This window comes from Haliaeetus leucocephalus, unplaced genomic scaffold (genome assembly GCF_000737465.1).
Source record: "Haliaeetus leucocephalus isolate CR32 unplaced genomic scaffold, Haliaeetus_leucocephalus-4.0 Scaffold140, whole genome shotgun sequence".
Taxonomy (NCBI): Eukaryota; Metazoa; Chordata; class Aves; order Accipitriformes; family Accipitridae; genus Haliaeetus; species Haliaeetus leucocephalus.
In genome coordinates this window covers 11,756,006-11,783,755 of record NW_010972576.1, presented here as the reverse complement: position 1 = coordinate 11,783,755, position 27,750 = coordinate 11,756,006, and the positions used below count along the sequence as shown (strand labels likewise).

General features: G+C 39.8%; 1 protein-coding gene across 1 annotated transcript in view; it reads left to right on the top strand.

Moving 5' to 3' along the window:
* The window catches only part of TSPAN5 (tetraspanin 5), an 85,982-nt gene extending 58,552 nt beyond the window's left edge, over window positions 1–27,430 (top strand). The window contains exons 2-8 of the mRNA XM_010586172.1: window positions 4,202–4,252; window positions 14,618–14,764; window positions 16,667–16,837; window positions 18,813–18,938; window positions 22,090–22,137; window positions 22,261–22,377; window positions 22,962–27,430. Coding sequence (XP_010584474.1) covers window positions 4,202–4,252; window positions 14,618–14,764; window positions 16,667–16,837; window positions 18,813–18,938; window positions 22,090–22,137; window positions 22,261–22,377; window positions 22,962–23,027 — 726 coding nt within the window. The 3' untranslated portion in view covers window positions 23,028–27,430. The remainder of the gene's footprint in view (window positions 1–4,201; window positions 4,253–14,617; window positions 14,765–16,666; window positions 16,838–18,812; window positions 18,939–22,089; window positions 22,138–22,260; window positions 22,378–22,961) is intronic.
* Window positions 27,431–27,750: the final 320 nt, after the last annotated feature.

The following is a 27,750-nucleotide window of genomic DNA, read 5'->3' as shown; positions in this document are numbered from 1 at the left end:
CCCCCCCCCGCAAAACCCGACCAAACCAAAACTTTAGAGAGGAAGCTCTGGTTCTGAACCCAGACAATTTTGACATGCTTCTGCTAGCATGTTTATATTGTTGCGGTGAAGGTGAAATTAGATGCCTGCCCTATAGTTCCTTCTCGTACAAGTCTTTCATGTATCCACACATGAACATACACTGGTTTATGCACGTGGCACGTTAACCAACGTTTTACTGCTTGGCCTGCGGCTGTCGTACTTTTGGTTGAAAACTGGTGCCAGGTTATTTAAGAATGTCAGCTGAGATGAAAAATTAAGTATGCAAAGTAATGTCTGATCACTCTACAATTAAGCTCCTCTCAAACTTTTTCTAGTATTTGCATTAGCATTTATCCCAGCACCCTTTAAATGAAATGCTGTGCTGTATGATGCTGTATCCCTAGCAACAAAGAAGCATTTTCCTCCATTCAGGTGAGACTGGGAATAAGATATGTGCAGCTTGAAGCACTTACTGATCAATCCACTTCTGAAAGCTGCATGTGAACTTTACAAGTAGGGCAACAGTACAAGTACTGCTACACATTCTACTCTTAAATACATATAATCTTTACAGAAGAGAAATTTAAACACATTTGATGTTTGTGAATAGAAAACTTATGGCTGAGAAAGTACTACTACGCAAGTTTTTTTGTAAGACCCTAATACTCCAGAGGAATGTTTTAATAGTCTCCTGCAAATTATTGTTTAAAAAAGAAAAGTATCAAGATTTTATAAGCTCTGCCCCAGATCTGGTGACCATTTATAGTCGGGCTAGATGGTTTTACTAGATGTCTGTGGAGAATTGAGACTGTTTTTCTCTCTAGTGTTTTGTAGATAATGAGGCAAACTTCCACCTTTTTATTACTCATTGGAATAATTTAATGGATGTAAATGAAATTTTCCAGACTTAACTGAGATGATGTGTATGCCATCTCACCATCCCCCCACGTGCTTCAGATGTGAAGAGATATTCTTTCTGGTTACAAGCAAGCAGAACAGGACTGTCTTGGAGACATCTGCAGAAGGGGCTGCAAGATAAGCAGAATATGTGTCCTGTTTTAGTTCTGGTTCTACCAGCAAAAATTCAGAGGGATTTTTGCTAAGCACTTTCAACTTTTTTTTAGGCCGTGCAGGAGTTTATTTCATAATTGTCAAAAAAATCCAAAGTTAATCCTGGTGAGAGGTGTAAGTCTCCTCATGAACATCTGTCTTCTGCCAGTGGGGATTACTGAGAGCGTTCCTGTGTGCTTCATCCCTAAAGCAGGCTGTGTTTGTGCAAGAGTGGGCCTTCCTAGGGCATGATTGTAGGGGGTTAGGTCAGTGGTCTGCCTAGTACAGTATTTTATCTCAAGTAATGCAAGTAGAGTTTGTCCTAGGCAAGAGGTATTTAAGCAACAAAGCATGCGTACAGTGATCTTTTCCTCATTATAATCTCCCAATAAGAAACAGTGTAAAAACTTCCTGAGCCAGAAGCTTTATCAAAATCACTTTTCAATAGCTATGGATTTTTCTAAATGCCATTAAGCTTTTGATTTCCACAGCATTCTGTGATAAAGTTTGTGATTCTATCCTGAACCTTTTTCTCCTAATGGATCTTGTCTGTTTTTCCTGTTTAATCAGCTGCTTAAAAGGCAACTGGACAGAGATTTCCTTTTTGGGGATATGGAGAGGACTGAGCAGCATGTAATTCTTTGGTCCTCTTAAACTCTGAGAACTCATTTTCCTGGTTTTTCTTGACAGGCTTGCCAGAAGCTTGACAATCTCAGTTTTTTAGGTACTTCAGCTTAGTATAGTACAGTCTTATTATCCAATCCGTAAATTGAGATGAGCTTGGCCTGGTTTGAGACCTGTATAGTCAACTATAATTCACCTTTTGGAACCCATGAGGTAATCTTACCCTTAAGCCTCAACTTCTGATGAAGGAACAGGATACTTGACTGGATTAAATTTAAAGCTAGTGGATCTGAGCCAGACTTGCAGTTGATGTGTATGGCTGTTAAGTTACATTTGTATGCACTGATCAAATTCTTTCATTCTAGTTTTCCATGCATATTCTGTTCAAAACCATATTAAGCTATTTGCAAAACGTACTGTTTTGTACCTCTCTACAAATAACAATGTGCCACTTCCAAATGCAGCTTACGGACTTTTATAATGATAAAGCTTTTTTCCTCTCACTCCTGTTCCTTCTACCTTGGTGCCTTTGGCTGTGTAAGAAAGAAGGAAAGGAGCCTGTTACTGCAAAAAAGAACTTAACTGCATTTGTCTGAAAGTGATTTGGAAACTTGTACAGCTTTATCTCAAGTTTCAAATAATCACTGCAGTCAGGAGGATTACACACACTCTTCTGGCAAGCTTTATAACCATAGAAAAATAGCGGTCTCGATACAGGTAAGACGACCTTTTTTGGCTCACATGTTGTATCACAGGAGGCTGTACTGACATTCTCAAATCCATCTCATTTACTTTGTAGGCAATTAAGGCTGCTGAAATAACAGACTCTTTGGACCAGCAGTTCTGTTTTTCCACCTAGGAAAAATTTCCATTTATCTTGTATTAAAATACAGCCAAGCCTGCAACAGTTCTGTTTGAAGAATACTGGCTTGTAGTATTGTTTATATTTACAGTCATGACTCTTCAAGACAAACAGGAGAGTTTTATTCCCAGTTAGCATAGATGGGCTTCTGGGTGAGCTGGCTGGGTGTAGTATGCATGGTCCCTTAGTCAGCTGGCAAAACACACTTGGAAGAGAACGTCACAGAGATGCGAGGGGTGTTAGGGAACTTCAGGGTATTGCAGTGAGCATATTCCACTTGATACTGAGTTATACTTTACAGATATTCTTGTAGTATAAAGCTAAAATTGCCACTTGAAGAAGTGCGTATAAGGAAGAAGGAATCTTGTTTTGAAGCTGTTGAAATCACTTCTGGGAAATCCTTTTAAGCTGATATTCCTGCCTCCTCCCACTTCTCAACAGAAAAACACTTTTTTCCTGTTTTTTCCTGCAAAAGAAAAATCATTAGGATACTTAACTGTTTCCACAAATCTTAAGAGAAAGCGCACTATGTGCCAAAATAAATCTGTACACTGCAGTGTGGGGAAACCACAAAGAAAACCAGAGTTTGATGTTTGAGCAACATTCTATTACATGCCCCGAAACTAGAGTGAATATAGTTTTCTTTTTAGCCAGCACTCAGGTTTTAAAAACCAGAGATGAAAGTTGGACGCATGGACATTTAGAGATGTGCTTGGACACCTACTATATGTTTTTTAAACGTCCTGCATGACTGGTACTGTATCATGCCAAATATGCAGTGGTGATGTTGGGAGATAGATTGCTTATTCTACCTGTTCTGCTTGTTTCACTGATCCTTAGTGTGGGTTTTGTATAGAAACCCTGTAGTGTTTGGAGGGAGATGATGCACTCTATTCAGTGAAAGAGAGAATACAGGGATTTAACAAAATCATAGGTGCTGTTCCCTTTTCCATCATGGGGGAAAGACAGTGTCTTTTGAGTTTGGTGTTTTTGAGTCCCTTGGAGGAGAAAGGGACTGTAACTTCCTTTATGAAATACAGAAACATTCAGTATCAGAAAGGTTATAAAACGTTGGCTTCAGGGTCTTTAAAAATTCTTACTCTTTTTAGGCCAGTATTATTTTTATTTTTTCCCCAGAAATCAGGGGTTATATTCTATATAAACAGCTTTCTGTGTTTTTGTGGACAACATTGCTAAAACTGATAGTACATGTATATTTAGGACTTTCTTTTAATCACTTTCTCTCACTGGGAGAGAGCTGTGAGGACAGTTGTTTTGTGCAGGTGGTGGTAATACAACAGTAAAAAATAATGTGGTACTTGGCTGTGGAGTTTGCTTTGAGTCTGACAAATTCTAAAAGAACCTTACTTGCTTGATGCTGAGAAAGTGACATTTATTGCATCTACTGTTCCTATGTGGAACATCCCTGAATGAGCTGTGCAAGTTTTAAATTCTTCCAGTTACAATGGTTGAGTTGTAAAATAAACAACTACATACATACTTTAAAACTCTCAGTAAGCCCCCACAGTCCTGATAACATTGATTATCCAACAGAGAGGATGACTCAAGATGTGTGTTTAAAAAAAAAAAAATCCACAGATTTATAGTTCCTGCTCTGATACATTTTTATTTTTTCTCCTTTAGTTCCTTGGCATAGCATTTCTTGGGATTGGATTGTGGGCATGGAATGAAAAGGTAAGTTGAATACAGCACCAAACTCCATATTTTTCCTCTTTCTCTCTCTTTTTCTGATGAAGTATTGGAATAGTAATATGCTGCACATTTTATGTGTCCACACACAGTTTCTACTGAAACAAAATCAAGCTTCTCTGTCAAATAAAACCTTGGCTTGGCTCACCTACAGGAAGGTCCTTGGTATCTTTCCCAAGAATGCTTTGGCAAGAAATCGTGGCTGACACTTGCACATAAAATAACCATTTCAATCCGTGCACGCTCAAACTGCAGCTCAGGTACTAGAGCACTCTACTGAGCAAAACGAGCCCTGAAAACCAAGCCAAACCTGAGGCAGTATAACTGTTGTTTTTTCTTGTGGAAATAAAACCATCCACTAGAACACTCTCTGTTGCAAGACTGTAAAATCAACTTGGAAATGAGAAGAATTGAGGACGGGGAAAGAGAAAACATTTGTGAAACGGAGCCTAATTTTTAGTTTGCTTGCTGCAGAATTTGGGAAGAAGATAAAATATCAAGACATAATATACAAAGCAAGTCAGTATGTGTTGGGTTACTGCATGAAGAGCTTGGCTTGCGAATAGGTAACAGCTAAAATTAAAGCCAGAGTTTCCTTTTCTTCTTTGTTTAAAAGATTGAAAAGAATAAAACCTGGCTGATAACAATGGTGCTATGATATTCAGTTACATAATGTTTTTCTCTTCTTTTAATGAAAAACACTGATTAAGTTACAAATTAATGTTCACTTAAGGCATAAAACCTGGCGCTTGCAGCAGAGCAAATAACACATTGGAAGCACTGGAGTTTTGCTGCTTAAAAATTCGGGACAAATTTTGCTGGTTCAGAAGTGAGTTGTTAACTTAGATTCTAATTGCTCTATGCATGTGCCTTGGATGTAGATAATTACAAATAGTAATGGGATATTAATTAACTCACACTGTATACACCCATATGTATGTATATTTACATACCATATGATACTCATGTTGGATGGTTTGAATAGGCTTGGAAAGAGGTGCTGTGATTTATTTCATTCAGCAGATGTAAAAACATGTTTTATTTAATACTTTAAGCACACTCAAAGAGCTTATACCCCTGTCTAAGCCCCAGAGAAAAACTTTATTTTGGAGTTGCTTTCTAGAAGAGATTTTAAGATTTTTGTATCATTTCAGTAGGTAACACAAATGATTCCTCTTTAGAATGAATGAGCAGGTAAAGGGAAAAGATCTATAGTCTAGTGTTTGAAGTCTAAAATATGCCAGTCCTACAGCTAGAGGGTGTTCTGGCAGAATAATGGTTTGTTAGGTTTTACATATTTTCTATATCGGACAGGTTCCCCCCACCACTTCCTAGGAAAAATGTATTCAATTCGTAATTGCAAATAGCCAGAAGCAAAGGCTCATGTTTTTACTTGAGATTTGGACATCTGTTACAAGTCATCTTAAACCATTTTTAATCAGATCCTGAAACTGGGAGAAAATGCCATGTTGTTTTTAAGACAAGCAAATAAAACCACTTAGACCAGTTTAATATGCATTAGCTCAGGCTGTATATGTAGTAGGTTTTTCTATAAAAATTAATAATTAAAATACTGTTTATTGTTTTAAAGCACAGGTCTTCCCTTGAAAGCGAGCATCTCTCCGCAGCTTCTCTAACTGTTGTGTCCTGCGGTGCTTAGTGTAGACTGTTTCAGTTCAGGGCTGTATCAACCAAAATATAGTATAGATATAGCTGAACGGCAGAGCTCTTGAGCACAGACTTGATTTTTGTAGCAAGAATTATGGAAAAATGGACTTGTGTCAAGCCAATTTGAGACATTTCTTTCACTTGGCTCTCTAGAGGACAGGCAATGGCCAGAAGCTGCAGTCAGCAAGATCAAGTTCCAGATACTCATAGGCTCTATGCAACTTGGTGGGGGGCAGATCAGTTACATCCCAGAATTCTTGCTGCAGCTGGGGAGTGAGGTGAAAGCCAAGTAGGTGAAGCTGAAGACTTGAGAGATCTGTAACTTAACTGAAAAGCACTGCTCTAGCTAGACTGCTCCTTGCCTAAGGCTAGCCTGGATATCCCTTGGGCATTATGGGCTGTTGTAATGGTATGCTATAAGACAGCAAAGCAGCTTTGCAGAGAAGGACTTGGGGGTCCTGGTGTAAACCAAGTTGAACATGAGCCAGCACTGTGTCCTTGCAAGAAAGAAGGTTAATGGTGTCCTGGGCTGTATTAGGAGTGTTGCCAGCAGGCTGAGGGGTGGGATTCTTCCCCTCTACTCAGCACTGGTGAGGCCACACCTGGGCCAGTTCTGGGCTCTCCAGTGCAAGAGAGACACTGATGTACTGCAGAGTCCAGCAAAGGGCTGCCTAGATGATTAAGGGACTGGAGCATCTCTCCTACAAGGAAGGGCTGAGAGAGCTAGAACTGTTCAGCTTGGAGAAGAGCAGGCTTGGGGGAATCTTAATGTATATAAATACTTGAAGGGAGAGCGCAAAGAGGATGGAGCCAGGCTTCTTTTCAGTAGTGCCCAGTGACAGAGGCAATGGGCACAAACTGAAACGCAGGAAGTTCCCTCTGAACATCCTCGTCCTTTAGGATGAGAGGAAAAGGCCTCAAGTTGTGTCAGGGGAGATTTAGATTGCATGTTAGAAAAAATTTCTTTACCGAAAGGGTTGTCAGGCATTGGAACAGGCTGCCCAGGGAGGTGGTGGTGTCACCATCCCTGGAGGTGTTCAGAAAACATGTAGACAAGGCACTTCAGGACATGGTTTAGTGGGCATGGTCGTGTTGGGTTGACAGTTGGACTCGATGATCCTAAAGGTCTTTTCCAACCTAAATGATTCTATCATTCTATGATAAGGAAACATTTTATTTTATTTTTTTTTATACTGTGAGGGTGACTGAGCACTGGCACAGTTTGCCCAGAGATGATGTGGAGTCTCCCTCTCTGGAGATATCCAGACTGCTTTTGAGTATGGTCCTAGGCAGACAAGTCTAGGTGACCAGATGACCTCCAGAAATCCCTTCCAACCTCAACCATTCTGTGAAGACAGCTGCTGTCCCACTGAACTAAGTCTTTTATCAAAGTTGAGCTTGGTGCTGCTATTTTTTAATGTGTAAACATAAATTTGTAAGGTTTTTTTGCAGGATTGGGTCTTCAGAAGGACTCCTCTACTGTAAACTGATTTGGTGGTGGGGAGGATTTTGATTTACTTCTATCTTGAATTGTGTGGCTTTATATCCAGCTGTGTTGTTTTATAACCCAGCCATCAACTTCTACATACTTTTGCTGCTTCACAGAATATTTTGAGATACAAAGATAGTGTGCCAGGCCACATTAAAAATGCAGGATGTAAAGAAATAATCCATGTTTTACAGGAGTCCCGTTTGCTGCCAGATAAAAACAGTTTGGGGTAGATTTGTGGGTTTGGTGGCTAGTTTCTCTTTTTTGCTAAGCTGGCTTGAATTGTCCCCTTTAAACTTTGTTATAAAGAAGAAAAAAAGCACACTATAGAGTCTCATGACCTTCCTTACAGCCGTTGCAGGGAGGCGAAAGAGCTCATTTGTCAAATAGGCAATAGAATTGGCTTGACAGCCAGTCAGCCAACCCTAAACAAAAACTGGGCAATTAGCATTCTGAGTCATGAAACTGAAAGAGAGCTGGGGGGGTGGGGTGGGGGCAATAAACTCAGAAGATGAATAAAGGTATCTATACATGGATGCACTATATAGCTCACAATCTCTCAGTGTTTTCAGGCATGCTAGACTTGGGCTTGTACCATAAAAAAGTTCAGCCATGGCAGCTGATTTCCACCCTCCCACCTCCCCCCAGCAGTGACATGAACATTGTTAATGTATAAAGAGTCTGTACTAAAAAGTCTATACTAAGGCCAAGCAACTTATACTATCTTTGCCCAGCAGCAGGGGAAAAATGTTTGTATTTCACTGGCTTTTTAAATCACTTCAAGTAATTTCTTCTGTGACTTTTTAAAAAATAACCTAGACTTGTAAAAAATGCCTATTTCCCTCCTTGCTTGTATATATTAGATAACGTGGTCTTAAGGCTCACTGGGAGTGTTCATGGTGTGATACCAGTAGATACTTGTGAAAATAAGCTTCCTGGTTCTCTCACTACCTGCAGGAGATTTATATTCAAGAGCAGTGAGACTAAGTGATGAATTGCTGTTATGTCTTCTGAGACCTTACAAGACTGGCCATGGAGAGGGAGTTTTTAGGAAAGCACTGTGGTTTTGGGGTATACTTTAAGTAGGAGCTAGCAAAGGTAGAAATACTAAAGTGGGGGAAAAAAAAATCTGCAGATCATTGCAAAATTTGTTAATTAGACTTAGTTCATGTGTAAGGTTGACTGAAATGAAGAGGGAGAAGTGGAAGAGGTTGATTATGTGCATAAGTTTGGTTGCTAGGCTTTTCTTGTTAAATCAGCATAACTAGAAGACACTCCATCTCAGATGTCAAGTTGAGTGCAGTTTGGGGTACCAGTATGGTTCCTCTGTGTGCCAGCATAGTATTCTTATTGAGCAGGAGCTCTAAATCTGGATCTCAAGTTTTAAGCTAGACTACTACATGTTGATATAAGGTGATTTAGGCCTGCTTTGGTGTTCTGGGACAGGCTAAACTCCCTACATAAAAAAAGTCACAATTTGTCAGACCAAGTCTGTCTCTCCTTGCCCTGAAATGAAAACTACAGTTGTTTTCAGGAAAAAAATCTCACTTCTTTTATTGTCCCCGTGAGTGGCAGACATCAAGAGGGAGTGATACACTAGTTACTCCATAATTGTTGTGCATACATGTCTATCACACAGTTCTTTTAAAAACAATTGCCAGCAAGGAAACTGTGCACATAGCCTGTGGGTCCTTATGGGCTGAAGGATACCCAAAGCCTGCATCTTGCTTCTAAGCTAGGACTCTGTGTGTGGATTTTACAGGGCTGGGGAGGAGAGAGATACTAGTATTTGCTATTACATTTAATTTAAATTTCAGTACATAAAGATGCATTATCTAAAAAGCTTCTTAAATAATTTTACTAGTGTTCCAACACCTTGTAACCATTAACCCTGAAAAATGTCAAAGTCTGTATCTTGCATGTATTTATGCTGGTTATTCACCTATTGAACTCTGCTTTGTCATGACAAGAAAGCTAGACTAGTTCTTCTCCTTCACTAGACACTTGAAAAATAAAGTTCTGCTGCTATTGCTGTTTGCTCTGGGAGATACAAAACCAAGAAAAATCAAGGAAATAAGATTTGTAAACATCCCCCACCTAGTTTCTTGCTTGCAGAGACAAAATTCTGGAGTGGAATTAATTTGGCATGTTTCAATGACTATTGTTCTGTTTCCCATGGTCATTCAGATGCACAGCATGGAGAAACTGTATGAATTTTGTGACTAACAAAGTAGAGAGACATTTTTCCATTTTAAAATCATGCATTTGGAAATACTTTTATTTCCCATCATTCCCACGTGTTCCTGTTTTTTGCCAGTGATTTTAAGTCCTGCAGACAAGCTTGTGGAAAGGCTAATCCTCTGTTTGCAAAGAAGAAATGTTTCAGAAGATCTTGTATTGCCGAATCTTTTTCTGACCATTTGTCGTCGTCCCCCCCGTAATGGGATTCTGCAGCAGGGAAGGTTTTTTTCCCATTGTAGAGGAAATGGAAAAGAAATAGCTGATTTCTCCCATGCTGCTGGTGTTGGTTTCTTCTTTTTACTTTTTAATGACCCTCTGGGATGTTGTATGTCATGGAGTCTGTTGTGTTGAGCCCTGTTCTTTTACATGCACTCTGGTGGGCCAAATCCCATATACTTTCACAGTGTATCACCTCTTTGTTCCATAGGATGATGATTCTCCTGAGTTGTCTCTGACTCAAGATGCCTTGAATTTTCATTACTTGGTCAGCTTTTCAAAATTGCTGCTACCTAGAGTGTTTTCACTTGGAACCATTCTCTCTTGCCCTGCAGTACACTACTGTGCCTGTGCAATCAGCTGTTCCAGAGAGAAGCAACAGTCTAGCAAACTTCTGGGAACATTTCTGAGACCTGAAGGTGGCAGTGGATTCTCTACACTAACTACAGCCACAGACGGTCTGGAATCTCGCTAGTTTGTTAATGCACTTGTGACTCCCTTCTGTTTGGCCTCATTAGGAACCAGGAACACAAACAGATTATGTAGGTGTGCCAACACTGGGGCATTGCTCCAACCAAGATGTCTGCGTTGGCATCCATACATTCTGGGGAAATTAAAGTAACTTTCTGGGTTCAGTGCGCAAAGGATATGTCTGCTAAATGCAGGTAGCGTGGACCAATAAGAGAAGAAATGGTGTTGAAGACCCAACTTGCACACTCTGCAGGTTTTGAAAGTTTGAGTTTTCAGCCTGGTTCTAGTGTGATCTCATGGACTGAATGCCTGCTAGTGGCTGGAGCACATATTATGTTCCAGGGGCACATCTTCCTTTGTAAGTAATTTAGTCTGTGTGCTCTAAGACTGTTCCCTGGTGTGAACTGAAGCATGGAGTGGACTGTTGCAGTAGTGTTGCTGAGAAAAATACTTTGTATTTGTAGAAAGCCTGACTTTAAAGGATATACAGGAGGTTTGTTTAGGTCTGGCTTGTTTAGGTTGATGCAAGAGATCACTCAACAAACAGTCACTGTATATTCTGTGACTGACTGGTCAGCCTGAGGATTCAGAGCGTGTCACTGGAGGATGCAGTGTTAGAATATGAGATTCCTGATCCTCTGCTCAAGCACCTCTGGAAACATTCCCTTTTGCTTTTAGCTAAAGATGGGATGAAGACAGAATTGGTCACTACCATGCGTTTGTACATCTCTGCCAAACTTTCCACAGAAGTAGCAGTTACAGCCAAAAAATACTGAATCCTGTGATAGTAGGCATTATAGAAACTTGTGGTAGATAGGAGATGTATGTGCCTATAGGACTGTATGTTTAGTTCTTCTTAACAATATAAAGTGAGATAATATTACATGATCATTGCCCTGCTGCTTGAAGCAAAATATACTTTTCTTTAAAGTATTGCACCGCTGTTTCTTCAGAGAGCTTATTTGTAAGTGTCCAGAAAAAAAACAAGACTGGAAAACCGTATTTCAGCAGTAAGCAGCTATCTTCTCTCAGACTACCTCTATGCATCTCTAGCTGTAACCACAGAGCATGTCTGTGTTTGTCATTCCTGCTGCTAGCTATTGTTTTATTGCCAAAGCCTCTCTGAAGATTGTATATCCTGAGACGTCTCTCCAGAATATTGATATCTTGGGATTCATATGCAGAGAGCACACAGAGTACAAATGAGAATTAGGCAGTATGTGCTTTGCGCTGTCAGGATGTATTATTTGGGGTTTATCCAAGCTAGGCTTATGATTGCCATATGTGGACTAGCAAAAGATGCACATAAAGGGGCCTTCCAAGGACAGCAAACAATGGCAGATAAAGCTTGTGTTCTATTTCAGTAAGTGTCAGATTGTAGCTGCCCTGAGGAGCAGTATGTGATATGCCAGGGTTTTAAGAGCCTGACAGTGCTAGCAAATCAAGTAAGGTGGGAAAGGACATGATCAAAAAGGAAATATACAACTGGTTCACTAAATTTTATTGTCATCGACTTCAACGGGAGTGTGACAAAATGCAAAGTGGTGTATTTCTTCTCACTAATAATTCTTTATATTATGACTAGCTTCTCTAAGAGCACTGTCCACAAATGTGAGCTGAATTTCACTTGGATTTCTTCTTTCATTTGAATTTTATTACTTTCATCTAGAAGGAACTTGATTAAATGTAGTAATTTGCTGTGATTTTTTTGTTGTTATTGTTTTCTTTTTTTCTTTTTTTTTTTTAAGACCAACAAAGTGTCTTATAAAGAGAGACTTAAATGACTGTTCATCCTTCTTGGATTTTTTTGGAAGTAAAATAATTAAAATACAAAGGCAACATCCTTTCTCCAGTTACTGTTTTCTCACTCTACTATACTACAGTCCATTAATTCCAAAATCAGCTAATGTTAAAAGAAATGAGTAGTATTTTTTGCTTTAAGGCAGAATTTCTTATGGTAACTATATAGGCACAGAGGGGAAACATAAAAAGGACTTAAAAACTTTGTGAAGAAGTCATTTTAGCAGTCTTTGTCCCTTGGGGCAGAGCTCATGTTTCCTGACTTGTGTATGGCCTAGGCCATGACTTTTTCAAAGGTTTGTGTGTTATTGGATTATACTGTTTATTTTGTGTGTCATTCTTAGCCAGAAAGTTATGTCATTGATTTCTTCTCTATGACAAATGTAATGAAGCAAAAGCAGTGGAAAACTTTTGCACACGTTGATTTAAGTGTTAATGACAGATAAGTGTTCATTTCAGCCTGGCTTGTACCATCTCATCACTAGTTAGAAAAAGGGATGTGCCAACTACTCTGCTTTGAGAGCAATACTGTCTCTGAGCAGCGTTGTGTTATATCATGCCTAACGTCTATTTTTGTCTTTTTAATGAATGACAATAAGACTAGCACTACATGTAAGGTAGGAGAAAAGTGATGAATGTGTTGTGTGTTTTTTAATATTTTTTTTTTCCTTTTCATCTCTCTGTCTGGCAATAGCCTTCTGTAGTAGGAGGGAGAGGAATCCACTTTGAGAATGTCATTCATGCTGTTGGTTTATTGTTCATACTTTAGGATTGGGTTGTAGTCAGGTTTTTCTTTCGCTTTTAGCATGCTGGCCTTTTCCAAGGCTCCTTGCTATGTGCATTGGAGAAATTAATGTGTGTATTTTATCCAGTCAATCATTGTCTGCAGACTTAAAAAGCTTCGAGTACTGCCTTCATTTACTACTTGCTCAATGTCAGTTTTGCTTGGGAAACTATGGAAGTGGTTGCAGACTAGGTGGAGTACTGTATTAAAGGTATTCGTTACATGACTATTTATATGTTCCAAGTGGTCCAAACTGAGTATATTTACAAACAAACAAACAAATAAAAACCCACATGTCTAAAGCCACAGTTGTGAGCAGTCATCTGTTAACAATGTTACTAACAACTTTTGGAAATAAGGTTATGATAACTTCCTTCAAAATTATTGCTTTTTGGGGACAATTTCAAAGACGCAAAGGGGATATGAACAGGGAAAAGGAAAAGGATGAAGAACTTAATAATTCTGCATATAAGGAGCTGTAGAGTTAAAGGTCTATATTGTTGCTTTTCAAGCCACAGCTTCATTCAGGAGTTAGTAGGGAAAGCAGTAGTCCAAAGCACTCAGCCTGGGTTCAGGCTTCTTTGAGGAAAGATATGGTGAAATGTCTGCTACAGCAGTGTGCTTTGCATTGACCTACAGCACTGGGAGGTGAATGAAGAAGTAGTGATACTTCAGCTTTTTTGCTGCCAAAAGGCTTTAGGAAACTGTAACTGTTCTTGTGCAAGCTCACTGGGATAAGGAAGGCTTTGTACTTGCTTCTTGATATGACCCATCTGTTCAACATCAGCCAAACTCTGGTTAAAATGAGTTCAAAAAAATAAAATAGTTCTTGGGATTACTGGCTTCACAACCCAAGCTCTGCTTCTAAGGGGACAATGGCATTACAAGCAGACTGTGCTGACTGTCATATCTAAAACACAACATATGTGGTTTACCATATGATAGCTCTAACCTAAGTTAGTGCAAACTATCTCCCAAGACAAGTTCTTAAACTGCCTTATGTCCTACTAAGAGACTTAACATTATTTTCAATTTTTTTCCTGCTAACTGATTAGTCAATAGCTGTACTTTATTTATGTAATGAGTTTTTGGTACTGTAGATGCCTGAAGTTGGGTTGGCCAGGTACCTAGTTTGTCAAAATTTGGTGTAAAATTCGTTGTTGCAAGATGCTGCGACCTAGGAGCTCACTTGTAATTTCTGTCAATTGTTGTAAATACTGAGCATAAATGCTAAATTCAAGGAGCTGTTCTTGCTATTGACTGCTTTTTCTATCACAAGATGTGTAACTGTGTGCTTACATAAACAATGTATATGATACCTAAAATGCATCTCAGCATGGGTAATATGATTGAGTTAAGTTTTGTTCAAATATCTATTCTGACTTTCTGGCAGATGAATTCTCATAGTTATAGAAGCAGTGAAATGCCCTGTGAGTTTCTCACAGAGGACTAGAAGCACATTTTGTTGTTCGTTCCACATGTTGATTCAGAAATGTTGTGCATAATTGCCCTTTTAATATCTTTTTGAATGCAAAGATTTTCTTAATTGTATTTTCTTGCTGTACTGCAGAACATCTATTTGCTGTAGTCTTCTACTTTTTTAAAAAGAAAAATGCAAGCAGAACTTGTACAACTGAAAACTGAACACACTTGTTATCCCTTGGCATTATTTCTTTCCCAGGGAGTGCTGTCCAATATCTCCTCCATCACCGACCTGGGAGGCTTTGATCCAGTTTGGCTCTTCCTAGTGGTAGGAGGAGTTATGTTCATTTTGGGATTTGCAGGATGCATTGGAGCTTTGCGAGAAAATACCTTTCTTCTCAAATTTGTAAGTAGCCTTTGCAACTGTGGTATCCATCAGTTACGTAGCCTAAGTCATGTTCTCTGTTCCTGCTTAACTGCGTAAAGATTTAAAAACGTCTTTGGGGGAGCAGAAGATATTACCTGATGTGAGAGTATTGTTCTGTGAATTGCTTTTGCTTACTATTAACACTTTACAGCTCTTCAGTCTCTGGTGCTTGCTGGCTGGTTTTTTTTAGGGTTCAAAACTACTGGCAGTAAGAATCGGAACATGGAACTACTGTTTTTCATATGGATATAGCCTAACATTTTGCTTTCCTGTCATGAAAAGGGAGAAATTTCTGCTAAGAATCTGCATGTTGAACTTTGAATCCATGACAAGCTGCCTATGAAATACAGGGAATGTAGATACACTACTAAATGTGACCTGTGTGATTTCTGCTGTGCAAGTGCCCCTCATGGTACAGAGGAGATAGGACTGTTATGAGGGGTTGCTTGCTGATATCCTCAGTTCTGTACTGTTTAGCTAATTTGAAAAGGCTTCATTGCTTACTGTCAGTCCTGGGGCCTGAGAGGGAGAAAGGGAGGAGAACGTGCGCAGGATAGGTAAAGAAAATAGAAGTTGTCATCTTGAACGCTGGGCTGGACTGTTAGTTGGGGAAGGAGCTGCTGATATACAAACATTCCTCAGTATTTAAAACTCCTTTAGCTAAGTAGCCTGGTTCTGTTTTTTGAAAGCCTTCCTCCTGTGAGCTTTGAAGATGAGGATAACAGTATTATATTCCATATTAGATAAATTTTAAGATTTGTAAGAAAAATTCAAGATTCTTTCCTCCACCACTCCAACTTCCAGAGGTGGGCACAGCCTGGGTAGTAGTTGTGTCTTCATAACCATTAACTGTTAATATATACATGAAAAGGCTTCTAGTGAAACAACTGTCTTCAAGCGACATATTTGGCTCCCACAGACATGTTGTGTAAGGGGAGGAGGCAGTTGAGAGTTGCAGTTCTTGTGGCATTTATAAAGCAGCTTGGGTTAGTTCTAGCTTGCTCTTGTCTTAAAAAAAAAAAAAGAGAGAGAGAAAAGAGGGGGGGAGCTATTGTAACACTTCTCCTCTTCCTTGCTTCTCTTAGCTTGCCTAAAATTAACCCATCTGCTGTACCAGAAATAGCTTCCTATACAGCAGCTGCAGGAGAAATTAAAAATGCATCTGAACAAACACAGAGAGCATATTAAAATGAAACTCAAAGGCGCAATTGCAAAAGGGATGGACTTCCAGTATATGAGGACCCCTGTGTGTTTTAAAACAGGGTAGACTCAGTGGAGATGCTTAGAGAAAGTGGCAGATCATTACTAATGCCTTTGGCATCCATTGCATTTGCATTAATCATACCAGCCTCATTTGGTTTTAGTGTGGATGTGAGTCATTTCATAGACATTCTGCTCTGACTTAATCATTAATTAATTTCTGCTGTTACCAATTTTTGCTTTGTCTGCTTAGGCAAAGCTTTACCAATGAAAAAGTCACTTAGCATTTCACTGGCATTATTGGTTGTTTATGCCTTTGAAAATATAAGTGCCTACATAGAAATTTAAGATGAGTTTTCAGAGGGCTCTGCAGGTGGTGAGTAGCCATCTCTATTGAAATTTACAGTGAATTCTCTTGGACCTCTCTGAAAATCCCAGTGAAATGTCCAAAGTTTGGATTTGTTGGCATTTTATTATTTGTTAGAATAGATTTAAGATTCCTGTACTACAGCCCTAATTAAAAATGGTGTATTTTTAATTTAAAATTTCCTTTGTGCTGGAATAGCTTGAACTTACACTGAAACAGATAAAGCCCTAACAATGGACATAATTATGAGCCTTGAAAAATAAGTTTTTGGTCATAAAACAAAATAATTCTAACCTTTTTCTTTTTCTTCATAGTTTTCTGTGTTTCTGGGAATTATTTTCTTCTTGGAGCTCACTGCTGGTGTTCTAGCATTTGTTTTCAAAGACTGGATAAAGGACCAGCTGTATTTCTTTATAAACAACAATATCAGAGCATACCGAGATGACATTGATTTGCAAAACCTCATAGACTTCACACAGGAATATGTAAGTTGGGCACTGTTTATTTTTTTGTAAAGCTGACTTTAAAGAAATACCTACTGTATTTTTTACCTCCCATCTGTTTGGTTTCTTCAAGGAACAACAGAAATATTGTAGCATATAATACTTTTGAATATATATATATAAGTATATTTCTCTTTACAGAACTTCTACAAACACACAGCACCTCTAAAAAATGGCTTATTCGTTGATGTATCACTGAGCAAAACAAGGTGGAGAGTTAGGGTGACTTATTCTTGAAGACTTAGAGATAGCGTGTCAAATCTACAAATTAATCATCAGTGTCTTATGTTCAGTTTTTTGGAGCATTTTCTATATGTGTTTGAAGATATTTTAGGGTTCTTGGGGGGGGAATCTTTAAAATATTTTATTGTAGAAGCTATCACATCTGTTTAAAAAAAAAAATCCTTTTCTAAGCTTAATTTTGTTCTGAGATGAATTTTGGTGTAGTTTTAGCAACATTAGAGGTGCTACACCATGCTGCAGAGTGGCAGAGATGTTTAGCTGGTCTGAGTGGAACTACAATGTAATTTCTTTTTAAGTAGACTTAATGCAATTAGGCTAATGAAGTGGGCAACTCATGAAGTTCTCATAGGAAATCTCTAAACAATGTACATCTGCACTTAGGAGGGAAGGGTGAAGGCAGAGATGCACATGCTTGTGTGGGTTAAGCTCTGTAATTTATCAGTGTGTGTAAAGGAGTCTTACACTGACTTTTGCATACAAGTTATTTTGCCAGTACCTTCTTACTCTAGTACTCAATTCTGGCCTGTGTTGATGAACTCCTCTTTGAATTTGGCCCTGTGTAGCTAACATGGTTAAGTGTTGGTCGAAATAATATTTACCAATTTTTGTACATTCTGGAATTAAAATAATTTCATTCAGCATTTGATTTGCTTCTTTATGCCTTGGGGGGGAAAAAATGACAAGTAAGTAACAGGATGTGGATCCTTGCACTGGTTTGTGTCTTGTTGAGTTGGGAGAAGGTCAGGGGTCACCGCAGTCTGAAAGGAGTGGTCCACTTGTATGTAACCAAGAGGCTACCATCCAGTTTTGCAGATGCTACATAAAACTTGCTCTCCTAACTGGATTAGCAATCTCAGCAGGTAAGTCAGGGACAGTATGAGTCTGGAGAGCAAGCTACTTTTTCAGCTAGTAGAGATAATGCTTGAAGACAACATGTTCTGGTATTGCAGAGGAAACTGTGCTACATCTAGAAAGAGAATTGCCATTCCAATGCTTTTAAAAATGTGGTTTGCTTGGGTTTTTTTAAATTACTTTTTTTTTCTTTAAAGTTGATATAGATGGGTTCATTGGGTTAGCCTCTTAAATGCTGTACACCATCAGGGCTCCACTGATCTCCAGTCCATTCTTTGTATGTTCAGCATGTATTGCCAGAGACTAAGCCTGCCATTTGGCATATTTACTTTTTGAAGGATTCTGCCTGCCTTCAGTGAAGAGGTTATTTGAGCAATGTGTGATGCTCAGGAAACAATGTGTTCATACTGTCTGATGTACAGTCAGGCAAAGATTCCCCCAAACTGGCAAATGGAGTAGCTATACCAGTGTAGCCCTTGGAGCTGATTAGTTTTGTTGAGAACCTAGGGCATATTAGACTGGATGGAATATCATACTGGCTCTACTATCCCTGGGGCCATAGCTTGTAGGCCTATGCAACTCTGTGGTGTTGTGTAGGCTTATCAGCTCACTCCATGGGTTTCTCTCCAGAGAGCAGCTTTGCAGGGTATGAACATAACTTTCATCACATGATAATTTTAGAACAGCTTACAGGTTTGGAATGGTGGTCTTTTTAAAAAACAAAACCAAGCCAGCTTCAATGAAACCAGAGGGTATCTCAGATTTTGTTTTGAAAGCTGGAGGGAAACTGGCCATGATGATGCATGTTACTAATGCTGAGATTTGTTCTGAAAGTCAGGAAGTTCTCCTTTCTTTGTTCTAGTGGCAGTGCTGTGGGGCTTTTGGAGCTGATGACTGGAACCTTAATATTTACTTCAACTGCACAGATTCCAATGCAAGTCGAGAGCGCTGTGGTGTGCCGTTCTCTTGCTGCACGAAAGACCCTGCCGTAAGTGACAGTCAAGAGGGTAGGATGGGTTTGCCCTTCCAATTTTAAATCACTCTAAGATATTCCACACCCCCCCGCCCCCGAAGTCATACATTATCATTACCTTCTCACCAACCTGTATTCTTTTTGTACTTGCAGCTCAGCTTAACCACTAACTTTTCTGCAGTCAGCAAAAAACCTGAGCTAGCTTAAGTCTTCATTGTATGCTGTTTGCTGCTTTTCATTAGAATGAGAACTATGGGCGTGGCTGAACATACATATTAATTTTAGCAAGTATAAAAAGCAGAAGGCCTTAATGAGTTGAAGGATATGAGCTTTCAATTGAATATCATCAGGATATTTCATTGGCTGCCTTAAAGAACAGCAACTCTAAGATCAGACACTCTAAAGAAGGTATTACTCATTATTTAATGCAGTGTCCAGGGGCTGCAGCTAGTTTGACCCAGTTTGTGCTAGCTACCGTAATGAATGACAGTCTGTGTCCTGAAAAACTGACATATGTTTGCATTAGAAACTTGAGTTGGGTATGGACATCTTTACATGCTCTTTTATTCCCTTTAAAATTACTGTTTGTCCTACAGTCACCTGAGATCAGACTTGACAGGTCAGAAATTGTTTGAGGGAACAGCTTTTTGGTAAATTTTTATGTCTTTTTAAATAGTTATAGTTCTGGATCATCAAGCAGAAAATGTTGGAGCCATGCATTGCTAGTACAGACATGATCAAGAATGAAGGGTGAAGTGTAGGGAAGCAGTTCACTGACAGTGAAAGGCTTAGAATAGGGATGGGTGTGTGCATGGAAACTGTTACGTGGCTAACACTGCATACATTTGACTTTCATGTAGTTTAAAAGCAGCAGCCTGTGAGTGCTTTTATTATCTAGTAGCTCAGCTGTGGCTTTTTCTCCACCTGGAGTGACTTACAGTTCCTTGAATGCATGAGTCTGTAGTACCCACTAAAGTTATGCAAGTTGCCGACAGGCACCTGAGGTGCTTTCTGCCTTGCTAATGCAACACAGTTGCTGCTCCTGGCATCCAGTCACTACTGCTGCTCTCCCCCTCTTCTGCTAAGGCACTGCCACTTGCACAAGGTGCATTCTGGTTCCTCTGCAGTGAACATGTCTTCACAGTGGTTTGAATCTTTCTCGCAAACATTGCTGAAAATGTTTTAATGAAATATTAAAACAAAATGTAGGTTAGGCTCAAGCATTATGCTTAGGATTCCCCCTACTGTTTGCCTATCTGCCCACCCACCCACACAGAGAGGTCATCACAACCCAGTTTTAAAAATATAGTTGTTATAAAACCAAACCAGTGACAGCAGTACAAGGTAATCCTATAAATACATAATCCATGCTAAAGTTATAGCTCTCTCTCTCTCTCTCTGTGTATATGGTGATACAGTTTCTTAGGGGGTGATGCAGCAACCAGAAATTTAAAGATAAGTCTCATTCATTGTAAGGAAGCAACACACTTAACTGCCTTTAAAATAAAGACTAAAAAGAATAATATTTCTAAAAATATTAAAAGTCATGCATATAATGGATATAATTGTAACCAAGCTGTGACTGGTTCAGTTGCAGTGCTAAACACAGGTTTATTCTGTGGGAAACTAAATTTGTCCCTTTTGGAATTAGGATGCAGTGTTGGACTGATGCAAAAAAATAGTGGATACTTTATTGAACAGGACTTACTTTTAGTTTAGCTTGAATCAGGAAGTGCTAAGTTTAAGGTAGGCCAAAATAAGTCTCCTTTACAACAAATAGTTTAGGACTCCTATAGTTCATTTTGCTGTAGTTTAGCAGGTTGAGATGTTCCAAATTCCTCTACAGGCAGGGCCTAGAAAAGTTTATTTATTTCCATTTTATTCTTCACACTTTTTTTTGGTTAACATATTCCAAGGCTAAAGGCAGAAGACACTGATGATAAAGCAAGTAGGCATTCAGTACGAAAGAGAATGCTTAAAATCCCTCTGGAATCTTATCTGCTTTTACAGCCTTGAAGTGTGTGGCGCTGTTATATTTTAGACCCTAGAACAGAAGCATTCATCTCATTAAAAGATATTAATTGCTTAAATCTTAAAGGTTCATTGAGGGAATCCAACTTGGGCAACTGACAGGATGTGACCTGTTGATGTACTTCCTGCAAAGTGAGGAAACACTTAAAAGAGCTTTAACTGATAGGAGGAGATATCTTTTTCCATATGGCTGCTTTTTAAAATCTGTTTCTCTGCTGGCTGCCTTTTTCATGTCCCACAATTTGATTAAATTGTGGTGTTCAGCACACCTAGCTAAGATTGGCTGATTTTCTTACTTCCTTGAGTAGTTCCTTCTTCTGCTCACTGTTATTATATAATCCAGTAACTTAATACTTTGCTGCCATTGTGGCTGACACCAAAAGTAGTTGCTTCATTTTACTGCCCTGAAATAACTCTGTATGCAGAGTAAATGCAGCTTCAGCTTCCAATGGGTAGCACTTCTTCACTAGGAGAAGTCTACCATAGCCTTTTGTATCACCTCTGCTTTGGGAGTACTAAAGCAGAGGCAGTAGGAAAAAAAGATCCCTCCTTTGCCATTGGTATCAAGCTCCTGTAAGAAAGAATAGGCAGTAAGAACACATTACTCCATCTCTTCCTTCTCCTCCCTAGTCTTTGGACAGGAATTAGGTACTGTATATATTTCTACAGACATCCTTGGTAAGAACTTGCAGCTTCTGCAACAGAACTGCCCCTTCTCACCTCTTCACGCTGCACAGACTGAACTCTGAAAATGTTAACGGTAGTCTTGGCATGTTTTTCAGTGTAGACAAAACTTTTTCAGCAGAAGGTTCTTTCACTTAAAATAGATGTTCCCTAATCCCTTTATTTTGACTTCTGAACACTTGCATTGGGAACATGGAGTTCACCCAGGTGGAGGGCTGATTTTCCCAGCTTGCTTCCCTGAGAGCTAAAAATATTTTTTGACCATGTGCTTTTTTTGCAAATAATTAATAGCACTCAATGGAAGAGGAAGGGTTTTTTAAAAAGCAATATGGTAACCAAAGTTAGGGTGATTGTCTTATTACATACAGGAGCAACTCTGGGGAGCTGGGAGAGAGGGTGTTTGGGAGACACTTGACTGATTGCCTCTCTTCTGTCTGTCTCTCTCTCCTAGGAAGATGTTATTAATACTCAGTGTGGCTACGATGCAAGACAAAAACCAGTAAGCATTTTTTTTTAATGTGGTATCTTAAGGATCTGAATCCTTCTTGCAAGAGCAGGTTGTTCTACTGATGGGGTAGTTGAATGTAATTATTTCTGTTTTACTCCCTCTTCTCCTTGGCAGGAAGTTGATCAGCAGATCGTTATCTACACTAAAGGCTGTGTCCCTCAATTTGAGAAATGGTTGCAGGACAATCTTACCATAGTTGCCGGTATATTCATTGGAATAGCATTACTGCAGGTAAACATCACGTTCCCTGTAATGAGTTACACAGAACAACAACAGATTAATAGAATATATAAGGGGGAAACTGTCTATGAGAACTGGAAACACGGTGTCAGTTGCACTTAGAAATACAACGTCCGTAGGTTTTAGTGAGGGGAGCTAAATGCATGAGACTTTCTTTGTGTTAAGGAGTACTTAATTTTTATCTATAGGGATGCATTTTTTTCTTTTTAGCTGTCTGAACGTCAAAACTAACACTCTGTGTCAGATAATGATTAGGTAGAGATTTTTAAGCCTGTACAGACCCACTGTTTCTGATGGTGCTTAAATGAGCAGCGAGAAACTTTACCATTGCTTTTGTGAAGCAAGTCTAGAACTGTTCAATTTCCTGGAACCCAGTGGCACTATAAAAATACTGGGATTACAGGAGGTTACAGGAGTTTTTCAATATTCTTCCTTATTCCAACACTTGCTGTTAATTTGATTTCTAACTTTCTGTTGCTTGCTTTTCATATCAAAGTTCTGTATAACCTGAGGAGTTTGCCTGTGTGAAAAGAGTTGTCCGATGCTCCAAATGAATAAACTGTTGTTTCTTCCAGATATTTGGGATATGCTTAGCCCAGAATTTGGTTAGTGACATTGAGGCTGTCAGAGCCAGCTGGTAAAACTGCTGAAGTAACCACAACAAGACACTGGACAACCGAAACCCTCTGAAACCTCCAGTGTGTCGCTCCGACACCAAGCTGTATGGACATGGGTGACAGGGAAGCCTTCTCTCCCAAGTAGTCTCAAGTCTAAGTTCCTGATATTGCAGTGAACTCATGTTTCTTTGGGGTGGGGGAGAGAAGAGTGGGCTATTTTAAAATCTGCTGCTCACTGACAATTTTTTTTTTAAACCACCAGTTTGAAAGCTGTTGAGCCGTGAATCTCTACTGTATTCTTGATCTTGAGTAACAAGTGGACACTTTTTTTTAAATTGGTGTATTCGGTGGGACAGAGTTGCATCGTTGTGGTCTGTGGATATGCTGTTTATTCTTCGTATCATGAACTCTTCAATAGCTGCCAAATATTCCTAAGTTGGTCTCTCTCCTCACCACTCTGTAAAGGAACAATCTTCTTGTTTTCACAGCTAAACATAGCTACAGGCCTAAACCCATCAAGCAGGAAGCAACTTTCTATGCATCTGTTGTACAGTAAAAGAAATTGTTTTTAAAACAAGGGAAATTTTTTTTTACGCAAGCTTCCAACCATCTCCCTGTAGTACTTTGAGGTTGGAATCAGCAAGCTCACAGGGAGAATTGGCTAATTTTATCAACATCTTTCTTCCTTATTCACCCTTGTATGAAGGGAAAGGAGTTTTATATTTGACAAACAAGGGTTGTAGAGCCTTTGGTTGCTGCCATACCTTAGGACATCAGTCTCTTAAGGCAAGGATGGGATATAACTGTATAAATGTATGAAAGCAGTGTGGATGTTGGGTCCAAGTGAATAATATTATTCAAAGAATGAATTATATATTAACTTAAAAAATCAAAACGTGTATCTGATATGGCTAAATCTTTTTCTCTGGATTTTAGTGTAACCTAATGTATTTAGGGATCTCACTAATATTAGTGCTTTGATATACTTGTGCAAAACTTCTTTTACAGTAATTTCTTGGTCTGTTCCTAGCTGAGGCTTTGGTCTTTCTTTTTTTTTCTTTTGTCTTTAATTCTTTTTACTTGCATGAGCTGTGGAGTAACAACCTGTGACACTCCAGTGCTTTAAATCTGTGTATATGTTTTAATACAGTCTAATCCAAACTTATTTATTGGAAAATGCATGTGATTATGGAAAGATCATATCCCTTCCATTGGAAGTTGGAGAGAACAGCTTTTACCAAGAGTAAATGCTTACCTCCAGTGAACGAATCCTTGCTATGGAGATTTGTCTCCCTTTGCTCTAAATGCAACAAAAAGCTTTCTTGAAGCAATGGAATAAAAGTTTTAAAATAGAAGCGCATGTTGGGATCAGCCAAGACAGACTCTTTTGAATTGAACAAAAGAGAGTGGAATTTGGAATAAAGCACAAATAGTGGAAGAAGAATTAGATCAGACTCCATCCAGATTTGAGTTTTTGATTCATTCTTCTTCACTAATAATAGTGAACTTACAAACCTGACCATGGCTTGGGTAGTTTTATTGCACTTTGTATAAATTTAGCTTGTTGTATGACCCTTCTCAGTATCTGCAGAACCAGTCCTGAAAGCTGTGAGCTCTCAGCTCCTGCTTTGGTCAGACAGTGGTAAAGGGTGTGTAGCACCTCTTTGTAAGAGCTTAGCATCTTTCTGAGATGAGTTTCCTAAAATGAAATATGTGGAGTAGAAGAGATGAATGCATTGCTTTCAGAGCTTCCCTGTTCTGGGGGTCAGATAGAAGGCTGGTCTGACAACCTATTAAGGTCCTTTCTGGTCCTTTGACTCTTAAACATGTGAGTATATGTACCCTTGCACATTTTGCCTTTCTGTGCTTTAGTCGGCCTGTGGTTTTTTCCCTTCTGAAGGCTAGTGGTAGGCACACCGGTGCTCCACAGGTGCCTCAGGCAGTCCGGTTGTCCTCCTGTCCTTGAGCATTACCTCATCTTCTTCTGGTTAACTCCCACTGACTGGCTCTGAATCAGGCAGCCTCCATATCCTTTGGTATCTGCTGTTAAAGGCCAGCCATGACTCAGAGTAAATTTTTTTTTTTTAAAGCCTTTGGAAGCAATTATAATTCACTGTCCTTAATAAAGTTGGTTCCACCTCACCACAGTGTTATGTTTTTCTTAGCCACTCCTCAATTTGAGGAGTTACTGGTGTTTGTTTCCCCCCCAAAGGGACACACTGTTTTGCCCGATAGCAGCAGGACAGACAGATCATTAGCACCAATGTTGCTGCACTGAGACAAAATGGTATGGGGAGAAATGAGGGAAGCATGGTTGGGGAAGTAACACTTCTACCCAAGAGCCTTGATTGTGACTGAGCCCTTTGGTTTGGAGAAAAGGAAAAAAAGCCTGCATTACAGAAACATTCCTTGTTGCCACTGATCTTGAATACTGCTGTTGCTGCTGTGGGCTTCTGAAGACAATTTCATTCTTCTACTTGAATTTCTGCAGTTGTACTGTGTTGGCCTTCTGTCTTGTCATGCTGTTCTTTGAGTTCCAGTCTGCTGGATGTGCTCTTGGCAGTGCCAGACTGATAGGAAGGTAAACGCTCTAAGGTGAGCAAATCTTGTTCTCACTATTTGCACGTGTACATGCAAATGTGCAACACTTCTGCTGAGTCCCAGAGCGACTGTTCTTATAAAAACCACTAAATAACTTATTTTTCTAGACCTTGTCTTTATTGCTGCAGATGCTGATTCCCCCCCCTTTCCCTGTTCCAAAGAGATGCTCTTATTTTCTCATTTTTGCAGTTGTTTGATGGATGCATACCGAATGTTCTGGATTAGCTGTCTATATTGCACATTTAAATACCACATTTTTTGTCTACAGATCAGGTAAGATGTCCTAGAAATGCCCCATCAGCAGCTACTTAGCAGCTTAGGTGTTCAGGTTGGAAAGCTTGTGGGAGGCCTTGGAAATCAATCTGTTATTGTCAGAGCCTGCCAAATGCAAGCAAGGTTTCTTCCAGAAAACTTTGCAGCTCACCTGAAGTTTTCACAACTAGAGCACATCTGCTGGCTACACGGGCTCATTTTTTAAAGCAATAAGATATGGTAGGTGGTATGACTTCTTGGCAATTTCTAGCCTGCCTGGTGTGGTGGTGGGGTAGATGTGAGCTCAGGGGTCAGTCTAATTATCTTTAATGTGCAGTAGTTGTTCAGAAACTTGTTGTCAGGCTTATGGCCTGTGGAGTGTGAAACAGCTCTGCTGGGTGATTTGTATGGGATGGTGGCGTTGCTAACGAGAGGTCCGGTAGCTTCAGCAGTAGCCCTGGCCTTAAAGCCATTTCTAAATTCCCTGCTGAGCCCTGCCAAAGGGCATCATGGTCCTCGCTCCTCTCTGCTTTCTAAATACTCTCCATATTCACAGGCCTTTCTGTTGTTTGAGATCTTTATTTTTTTTCCTTATTAATAGCCTAATGGGCAAACGTTTGATTTGTCTCTGTGTGTCTGTTTCAGTAGCAGTAGGATCTCTTTGCTTCAAAATCCGTAATTTTGATTGTGCCGCTTAGAGTTTGAAGCTGTGGAGATGCTTGCTCTCAAGTGTACTCTGTCCTGAAAGCCGCCTTCTCTCCCCTGTGAGAGAGATGCTAATTGTAGTTCTGCTGTGTAAATAGTGTTCGAAATGTAAATAGTAGCATGCAGATTAAACGATTCTTGCACATGACTGCTTTTCACCCTGAAAGTGTTTGTCGTAGACCCGCACAGCGCCCACCGTGAGAGTTCGCTGATGGCAGCTGGGCGGGCGGTCAGGCTTTACCTGGCCCCGGAGGAGGCGGGAGCGCTTTCGTCGCCTGCCATCTAGTGTCTGCCCGGCGGGCGTGCAGCAGGCGCCCGGGGCAGGTGGAACCCCGCCAGCCATTCGGGCTCTCCTTAGTAGCAGGACCTCCCTTGCCTTTTCGCCTCGCTATTGGCATCAGAACGGCGTTCGACTGTAACGTGGAGGGTCGGAGTCGGCACCCCCTACCACTTCTGGGAGGTTGCCATCACCTGTGGCAGGACTAACCATGGTGCTATAAGAACTGTCCTGGATGTTAATCTGTGTTTTTACTACTTTAGAGATGCCCTTGGTAAAATTGATGCCGATTAACAATGTTGGCTTCAAGAGAAACTCCCGCGCGAATTTTTGAGTCCCTTTCCCTTCTTGCTGTGTGTGCCTTTTGGGTGCATTGAAAAGGCAGTTCTGCAAATACCTAGGAAGGAGATTAGATCTTAAGAGGTGTCAAGCACTGTTGAAGGTTCCAGTTACTCCCTCCCGTTTTTGTTTTATCTCTGAAGCTTTTTCAGATATCTTTAATTGGTCATGAAACTGTCTAAAGCAAACAAAACTACCCTCTTGGATCCATTAGCTACCGAATTTTGCCACTTGGAAGAAAAGATATTAAAAAAAAAAATCTATCTCCCTTAACATGCAGTATAAAAAGAAGTGTTGTGACTACTAGCGTGCACCAGGCAGCACTGCTAGCTGTCTTTTGTGTTTCGGCAATATAAATGTGTTAATGAAAAGCTACATCTGTATGTGTGTTTATGTTCACGCTGTGTACATAGTAGAGATGGACCTGATACTACCTTGAGCTCTGGGGAGATTGGGATTTGGGTTTTGTGACTCAGACCTGTCTCCGATACATATATTCCAGATTAGTTCCAACTGAATCTGTCTCTCTGGTTCATCCTGGGGTGTACGACAAGGTGTCAATATTTACCCTTT